This window comes from Microcaecilia unicolor, chromosome 14 (genome assembly GCF_901765095.1).
Source record: "Microcaecilia unicolor chromosome 14, aMicUni1.1, whole genome shotgun sequence".
NCBI lineage: Eukaryota > Metazoa > Chordata > Amphibia > Gymnophiona > Siphonopidae > Microcaecilia > Microcaecilia unicolor.
This window is the reverse complement of record NC_044044.1, coordinates 25,968,700-25,977,908: the sequence shown is the minus strand read 5'-3', so window position 1 is coordinate 25,977,908 and position 9,209 is coordinate 25,968,700. Positions and strand designations below refer to the sequence as shown.

General features: G+C 42.9%; 1 protein-coding gene across 1 annotated transcript; it reads left to right on the top strand.

Annotated features, from left to right (window-relative positions):
• Positions 1-4,114: 4,114 nt before the first annotated feature.
• LOC115457198 (olfactory receptor 10A7-like) lies at positions 4,115-5,059 on the top strand. Its single transcript, XM_030186623.1, has one exon. It carries the CDS (start codon positions 4,115-4,117, stop codon positions 5,057-5,059), a length of 945 nt encoding a protein of 314 aa, XP_030042483.1.
• Positions 5,060-9,209: the final 4,150 nt, after the last annotated feature.

Below are 9,209 nucleotides of genomic sequence, written 5' to 3'. Positions count from 1 at the left end.
AGCAGTGCCAGTACTATAACAGTCCTCTGCCCTCCCGTAAGCAATGAACAGGCTTCGCCTCTTTCTTCCAAAAGAAACACTTTTACCCAGGGCTTTTTTTGAGGGGGTACTTGGGGGTACTGAGTACTGGCACCTTTTCCATTGTCTGCTAAAATTGACCCATGGACCCCGTTTTATTGATAGACCTCAGGCTCTACACACCAATTCTGCCTTGTCATAGATTCTGTGACTGGTAGTAGGGGGCCTGGCTATTATGGGGTGGGTCCCTCAGTGATCACCCCACTCCTGAAGGGTGGCCTAGCATTTGAGTACCTTTTTTGCTAGAAAAAACACACTGCTTTTACCACCAGTTATATCAGTCTTTAGTCCTCTGCATTGACAGCTCAATGCTGTCCTCTTCCCAGCCTGGAACCTCAGTCCTTGAGGTTCCCTGCCAGAGCAGCGCTCCTCCCTCTGCACAGCAAGAAACAACCCTGTGGCCTCCCATGCACTGCCCTTTTCTTTATGCCAAAGTCACTTATCTGAACTCCTCCACCTCCATATGTTCCTCCCCACCGGGTGTAACAGCAGGTAGATTTGTCTCACTTGCTTCCCATTCCATGGCCTTCCTCTCTTCTCCCTCCTCCCCCTCCCTTCTCTTCAAAGACTCCAGAAAAGCCACCCCCTCTTTCTCACAGGTGGCAGGAATTATGTATTGATTCTTAAGCCAGGGGAACTGATTTCCCTGGTTCATGCACCCCCTTCTGGTAACCACTGCCTCTCCATTCCCCTTCACTGCTGCTGCTGGAAGGGGAATCTGCCCCGGGATTTGGGTTCTACCCCCTCTCCTACTGGATTCTGGGTATAGTATTTCTGGCTCCATTGGCTTCAAGGAGAGTTCCCCGGGTCTTATCCTATTACAATGTTCATGAAATATGGATGCTTGAATGGCAGTTTTCAGATTCCAAAACATGAATAAAGCTTCTTAAATAACCACCATCGATGATCAAGAGTGCCAATAAACTGTCAGGGAACAGGTGTTGAGAAAGCTTTTTGAAGTAAAAAAAATATTGAAAAATGAAAAAAAGGAAATGAATCTTGACAGCAAAGGCAGGGCTCAGAGAAAGATATGATAGATATTAGCAGCACCGCTTTCTTTCAGTATCATAGGAAGTGACTCTTTAAATAATATATCTCAGACTGTTAACGTGTGAGACCTTACCGCTAAGTCAATGGGTGGAGGAAAGGTCTCAGGCCCAAAATGGACATGTCCCAATTTTCATTTTGCCGCACGTCCATTTTCGGCCCAAAAAAGAAGGGCCTTTTTTGCCGGTGCACTGAAAAATGAACCTGTGCGCGTCCAATACACGCGTCAACACCAACGCCGGCCACTTCTCGTCACACCTTAGTAAAAGGACCCCTAAATTTACCCCTTATAATGTAAGCTTAAGGTTAAAACTGATAAACAATAATTAATATCTGGTCATGTTTTCTTTTTAAAATCAGAATTGTCTAACACAGTTTCTAAATAAATATTGTTGAAAACAAATTATCTTTAATAATTAATACCCAGGGATCAGGGAGAACAAGGGGGCAATTACAACGCTTGTAAGAATCTCTATGGATTGGCGGATTAATGGTGGTACTATACTATAAATATCGAGAGAAGTAAACTGTAGGATAGTATGTGAAATTATGAGACCACGTAGGACTCTTTCCTAACAAGGTACCATTATTCATCTTTAAACAGAGTAGACAAGAATGCCTTAAAGGATTTTGCAGAATTCATTCAATCACAGGTACAAGTACATTTTCCTATATATTTCATTATTTTGACTGGATTACTACTACTACTACTTATCATTTCTATAGCGCTACTAGATGTACGTAGCACTGTACACTGGACGTGAAGAGACAATCCCTGCTCGGTAGAGTTTACAATCTAATTAGGACAGACAAACAGGACAAATAAGGGATAATGGAATTACTAAGGTGGGAATGATGAAACACGGGTACTGTGCAAGTAAGTAAGGGTTAGGAGTTAAAGGCAGCATAAAAAAGGTGGGCTTTAAGCCTAGAGTTGAAGACAATCAGAGATGGAGCTTGACGGATTACATTATTAGACATTTCTATCCTACATTAGCCATAAAGTTCAATGTGGCATACCCTTTGTAAAGAGTTAAATAAGCACAGTAGAGTCAGAGAAAGCCAGAAGGAAACACAGTGCTATATTAAGAATACAGAAATCTCCGGAATAAAAAAGATTTCACCGTTTTTCGAAACAGTCCATAAGATCCCAGAAGCCTAATTTCTGGCGTCAGAGTATTCCACCAATCTGATGCCAACTAATAAAAACTGGCTGAATATGAATACTTACAAACCATTCGCCCGATATTTAGTGCTATTTAACTGGTCAGAATGGATGCTGATCGGTTAAATAGCGCTTAATTGGCCAACCACCGATATTCAACGGGGGATAACCGGCTATCTCCTGCTGAATATCCATGGTTAGCAGCTAACAAATAACTGGTGATATCGCTTGATGTAACCAGCCATCCACCTATTTTTAAACCGGGTTTAGTGGCCGCATCAAACCCTGGTATATCTTTGGCTGGTTTAAACATAATTGGCCATGTCTGAATATCGACATAGCCGGTTATCTTCAAACTGGTCAACCACCCCCCCCCCCCCAGTCACCAGAAATGACCCGGCATTGAATATCCAGGTTCAGTGTTGCTCGAGTGAGACAGCCCAGCTATCTCCCATGGTCTGAAAATCGGCCGGAATATTCCTACAACTGGGGAAAAAAGAGAGTGAGTTAATTCCTAGACTGAAAATTAGAATTCCTGTCAGACAGTTGAATAAATCCTTGCATATAGCTAGGTACAAGTCCATATATTATTTAAAAGACAAATGTACATAACTTAAAAAGTAACCGGGCCTCAACAGGTATCCAATGAAACTTTACCAATAGCGGAGATGTCTTTTCAAACTTGCTGGCTTTGATACTCCTTTTGGATCAAATAGAAAACGGGACCACAAAAGATAAGATAGGACCTGAGCTTCAAGACTACAGAGGTCCCTGTCCTTGGTGCTGAACGTTGAGACGTCCATAGGAATTTAAGACCCGATTCTAAATAAATAAAAACTGCAGATACATCTTTTAGACACTAATCTATAAAAAAAAGTGGGCACGGACATGGGAGGGGCATGGGTGGATCAGGGGCACTCCTAGATTTTGCGCTCTGTGTTACTGAATAGGGCCAATCCATGCCTAATTTAGGAATGAGGATTTATGCCAGGTTTCCATTAACGTAAATCCTTGCACTCAAAATTGTTCATGGATCCTGGCCCCAAGCCTGAGCTTGAGGGCTATTTATAGAACAGAGCTTACCCCCTCCCCCTGGATTCTATATAGTGTGCTTAGATTTAGGCACTGATAGCGTGGATTCTAGAACTCTGCATGTAACTTAATTGGCTCAACAAGCTAATGAGCGCTGATACTAGCATTTAACAAGCAATAAGGAGCACTAATCGGCACTGATTAGAATTTAGGCGCACAACTCGCTAAGCGTATTCTGTAACGATGTGCTGAACTTCTAACGTGTGGATGTAAAATGGGGTGTGGTGTATAGGCTTGCTTGAAGAGGTAAGTTTTTAGCAGCTTCCAGAAAGGTAAGTGGCCATTGACTATTCGAATAGACCTTGGTAAGGCGTTCCAGAGTTGGCTGCCTCTGACGGAGAAGTTGGATGCATAATATGTTTTGTACTTAAGTCCTTTGCATATTCTATAATCAGTGCTTAAATCTAGGTGCCGATTATAGAATACGCTTACTCAGTACTGATTTCAATGTCAATTTTTTTTAGGCGCCATATATAAAATCTCCTGCTTAGTGCTTAATTCTTTTTTTAATTGATCAAATTTGGTCCCAATGGTTACATGTTTAGGCTATCACCTTGCACTATGGTTGGGCCACAGTCACTAATCTTGTAGCAAAATCATTGTATAAATTCTAAAGCTACAAAATTCTTCACATTCTCCAAAAGCAATGTCGCTATAATGTCTTTGCACTGGTTGATTAACATGTCAACAAAATATCACTTTTATGTCTGCTACAGGTTAAACGATGAATTAATGGCATCTGAAAATCAGAGTGTTGTGAGTGGATTTATACTTCTGGGATTCTCGGACCTGTCTGCTCAGGTTCAGCGATTCCTTTTTGTCCTGTTGCTTCTCTGCTATATGCTCGCTATGACTGGAAATCTTCTTGTCTTTACCATCCTTACAGTTGATCCCGCACTTCAGAAACCCATGTATTTCTTCCTCAGGAATTTATCCATCATTGAGATCTTTATTGCAACGTCTATAATCCCAAGAACACTGGTGAATCTTTTGTCTGAGGACAGAAACATCTCTTTCCTGGGATGTATCTTGCAAATGTATTTCGCCTTTTTCTTTGGCAGTGAAGAATGCATGCTTCTTGGTATCATGGCCTTTGATCGCTATGTGGCAATATGCAAACCCTTACATTACTCCACCATCATGAGCAATAGAAACTGTGTCTCTATGGCCGTGAGCTCCTGGATTATTTCGGTTGGGCTGCAGTTTGGACAAATGACATTCGTAATCACGTTACCTTTCTGCGGGTCTAAAGTAATCCATCACTTCTTCTGTGACTTTCCAGCTGTACTGAAGCTGGCTTGTACTAACACGTATTTTAATGACGTAATTCGAATTGCTATAGCAGTTTTTTTCCTGGTCCTACCATTTCTGATCACTCTCTCCTCTTACATTTACATTCTGTCCACCGTGCTGAGGATGGTTTCCAGAGCAGGAAGAAGCAAGGCGTTCTCCACCTGCTCCTCTCACCTTGCTGCAGTGACGCTATTCTATGGGACTACCATGCTTACGTATTTGCAACCAGCTACAGATTCTGCACATCTGAGAGTTTTTGCAGTGCTTTATTGCTTAATTAACCCAATGTTAAACCCACTGATTTTCAGCCTGAGAAATAATGAGGTGAAAGGTGCTTTTAGGAGAAGAATTTGGGGCAAAATAACATTTCTTTGCAAGTTATGATATAAGGCTAGACAGGGGTGGCTCAAGGCAATCTGCTGTCTGTGGCAAGGGATAAGCTGGAGCCCCTCCCCCATGCATCCAAAATATTAGTGGGTCCAGGACTGCCCCAATCATTAGGCAAGACTGGCCAGCTGTCTAGGGCAGCAGATTCTTAGAGGGTAGCAGCCACAGTCAAAGCAAAACAATATATCCTAACCATCAGACAAACTCAAAGAACCATATTTCTATCAGTACATAATTTAACCTGCTTTTCTGCAAAAACACAAAAGAGATTCAAGATGCTCAAACAACGAGAAAAAAAAAGTGACCAAAAGAAATGTTCAGTTTATCACACCCTAATAAAACTAGTTATACTGGGGCTGGTATTCTAACATAGAGGGGCATAATTGAACGGCGCCGGCCATCTATATGGGCGGCAATCTATTTGGCCGGCGCTGAAAGAGCGGTTCCGAACCGTATTATCAAAAAAGATGGGCGGCCATCTTTTGTTTCGATAATATGGTTGGGGCCGGCCAAATGCATTGGATTTGGCCGGGTTTGAGATGGCCGACATTGGTTTTCGGCGATAATGGAAACCAAAGCCGGCCATTTCAAACCCGGCCAAATCCAATGTATTTGGTCATGGGAGGGGCCAGCATTCGTAGTACACTGGCCCCCCTCACATGCCAGGACACCAACCGGACACCCTAGGGGGCACTGCAGTGGATATCATTAATTGCTCCCAGGTACATAGCTCCTTTCTCTTGGGTGCTGAGCCCCCCCAAATCCCCCCAAAACCCAGTATCCACAAATATACACCACTACCATAGCCCTTATGGGTGAAGGGGGGCACCTACATATGGGTATAGTGGGTTTCGGGTGGGTTTTGGAGGGCTTCCATTCACCACCACAAATGTAACAGGTGTGTGTGGGGGGGGGGGGGGTGGGCTTGGGTCCGCCTGCCTGAAGTGCACTGCAGTACCTCCTAAAACTGTTTCAGGGACCTGCATACTGCTGTCAGGGAGCTGGGTATGACATTTCAGGCTGGCATACAGGCTGGCAAAAAATGTGTTTTTTTAGGGCGGGAGGGGGTTGGTGACCACTGGGGGAGTAAGGGGAGGTCATCCCTGATTCCCTCTGATGGTAAGCTGGTCATTTAGGGCACATTTTTGTGACTTGGTCCTAAAAATAAATGGACCAAGTAAAGTCGGCCAAATGCTCGTCAGAGCCGGCCTTTTTTTCCCCCATTATCGGCCGAGGGCGTCCATGTGTTAAGCACGCCCCCATCCCGCCTTCGCTACACCTCCAACACGCCCCCTAACACTTTAGCTGCCCCTGCGACCGACTGCATTTGAGGCCGGCGAAAATCGGCTTTCGATTATGCCAATTTCGCCGGCTTGAGAGATGGGCGGCCATCTCCCAATTTGTGTCGGAAGATGGCCGCTTTACTTTTTCGAAAATAAGCTGGATAGTAACATAGTAGATGACAGCAGATAAAGACCTGCATGGTTCATCCAGTCTGCCCAACAAGATAAGATTCTAAGGTGGTATTTTACTAAACAGCGGTAGCGTCTTTAGCTCACAGAAATCAGCTGGCGGTAAATGCTGAGATGCCCATAGGAATATAATTTGAGAAACGCCCATGATCCACCCATTCCACACCCACATTTTGGTATCACGCATAAGAGTTTATACACAGCACTTTATAGACTATCCTTTGCAAGTTGTGTGCGCAAATTCTAATTAATGTCAATTATTGCCTGATAATTGGCAATTAATTATCTTACAAACCAATCAGTGAAATTAAGTTGCATGCACAATACATAATCTACATTCCATTCATGGGCAGATGCATTTCTCGTCTCATCCTCTCATCACAATATAACACGAATAAACCCACCACTATAAGCTTACCAAACTTCATTCTTCCCATCTCAGATAGCCTGAAGATTCTTGGAGTCACAATTGACCGCAATATGACACTCGAAAGCCATGTGAAGAATACAAAAAAGAAAATGTTCCATTCAATGTGGAAGCTCAAAAGAATTAAACCTTTCTTCCCAAGAGAAATATTTCGAAGCCTAGTACAATCAATAGTACTAAGTCCCATAGATTACTGCAATGCACTCTATCCTGGTTGTAAAGAACAAATTATCAAGAAGCTTCAAACAGCCTAAAATACTGCAGCCAGACTCATATTTGGTAAGACAAAATACGAGAGTGCCAAACCCCTAAGAGAAAAACTGCATTGGCTTCCACTCAAAGAACGTATTACGTTCAAGGTCTGCACCTTGGTCCATAAAATCATTTAAGGGGATGCCCTGGTTTACATGACAGACCTCATAGACTTGCCACCCAGGAATACTAAAAGATCAGCACGCATATTCCTAAATCTCCATTTCTCCAGCTGCAAAGGACTAAAATACAAATTAACACATGCATCAAGCTTTTCCTACATAGGTTTGCTTCAGCCAGGGTCGCTTTACTCATACTACCCCTCTCCTCAAGACCCTTCACTGGCTCCCTATCCGTTTTCGCATCCTGTTCAAACTTCTTCTACTAACCTATAAATGTACTCACTCTGCTGCTCCCCAGTATCTCTCCACACTCGTCCTTCCCTACACCCCTTCCCGTGCACTCCGCTCCATGGATAAATCCTTCTTATCTGTTCCCTTCTCCACTACTGCCAACTCCAGACTTTGCGCCTTCTCTCTCGCTGCACCCTACGCCTGGAATAAACTTCCTGAGCCCCTACGTCTTGCCCCATCCTTGGCCACCTTTAAATCTAGACTGAAAGCCCACCTCTTTAACATTGCTTTTGACTCGTAACCACTTGTAACCACTCGCCTCCACCTACCCTCCTCTCTTCCTTCCCGTTCACATTAATTGATTTGATTTGCTTACTTTATTTATTTTTTGTCTATTAGATTGTAAGCTCTTTGAGCAGGGACTGTCTTTCTTCTATGTTTGTGCAGCGCTGCGTACGCCTTGTAGCGCTATAGAAATGCTAAATAGTAGTAGTAGTAGTAGTCTCTTGTAATCAGAGGTGATATTGTGATGTCATAATGCCTCAGGCCACCAATAAGAGCCAACCTCATCAGTGATGTCACAATGGCTTGATTGTCCTATACTTGGCTCACTTTTATTACATAGCTCTTTGAGCAGGGACTGTCTTTCTTCTATGTTTGTGCAGCGCTGCGTATGCCTTGTAGCGCTATAGAAATGCTAAATAGTAGTAGTAGTAGTAGTACATAGGCACGCAGCTATGGAATGCATTACCACTTGACGTGAAAAAACAGAGCGACCTAACCAACTTTCGGAAATCACTGAAAACCTGCCTCTTCAACAAGGCATACCGCAACGATCCTTCATATGAACTCTAACGTGTTACCACTTTATCTATTATTCTGAATGTGTTCTCTTTATATCTGTTTGCCTAAGTTTATTTCATTATTCATGTTCTCTATGTAATAACACTTGCATCTCTTACTCTGGAATGGCGATTGTCATGACGGAACAATGTAAGCCACATTGAACCTGCAAATAGGTGGGAAAATGCAACAAATAAATAAATAAATAAATAATATGACCTGAATTCCTTGCACAACTCAAATCACACTATATAGAATGTGTGTGATGGTGACTAATGTTGTGCGTGCAGTTTTGATCATGTGTGCAACTTAATTGTTTAACAAGCCAATCAGTACTGATAATTGGCCACTAACAATTATCAGCACTAATTGGCACTAATTAGAATTCACGCGCACAACTTGCTAATCATAGTCTATAAACCAGCTTATTTTCGAAAGAGATCGATGGCCATCTTCCGACACAAATCGGGAGATGGCCGGCGATCTCCTGAATTTGGCCAAATCGAAAGCCGATTTTGGCCGGCTTCAACTGCATTCTGTCGCAGGGCTGTCAAAAGTTCTTTTGTATACAAATGAGCTACTTTGAATGGATTTGTATGATAAACAGCTTCTTACCATTCCATCCTTGTACCGGGTTTAGGACTAATCTGCTGCTGTCTTGCATGATAAATATGTTAACAGAAATTAATAAAAAGGGCCATATACTTGTAAAGTGCAAGATGAAGAAAATGGAAAGTGGAGTGGAGGAGTGGCCTAGTGGTTAGGGTGGTGGACTTTTGGTCCTGGGGAACTGAGGAACT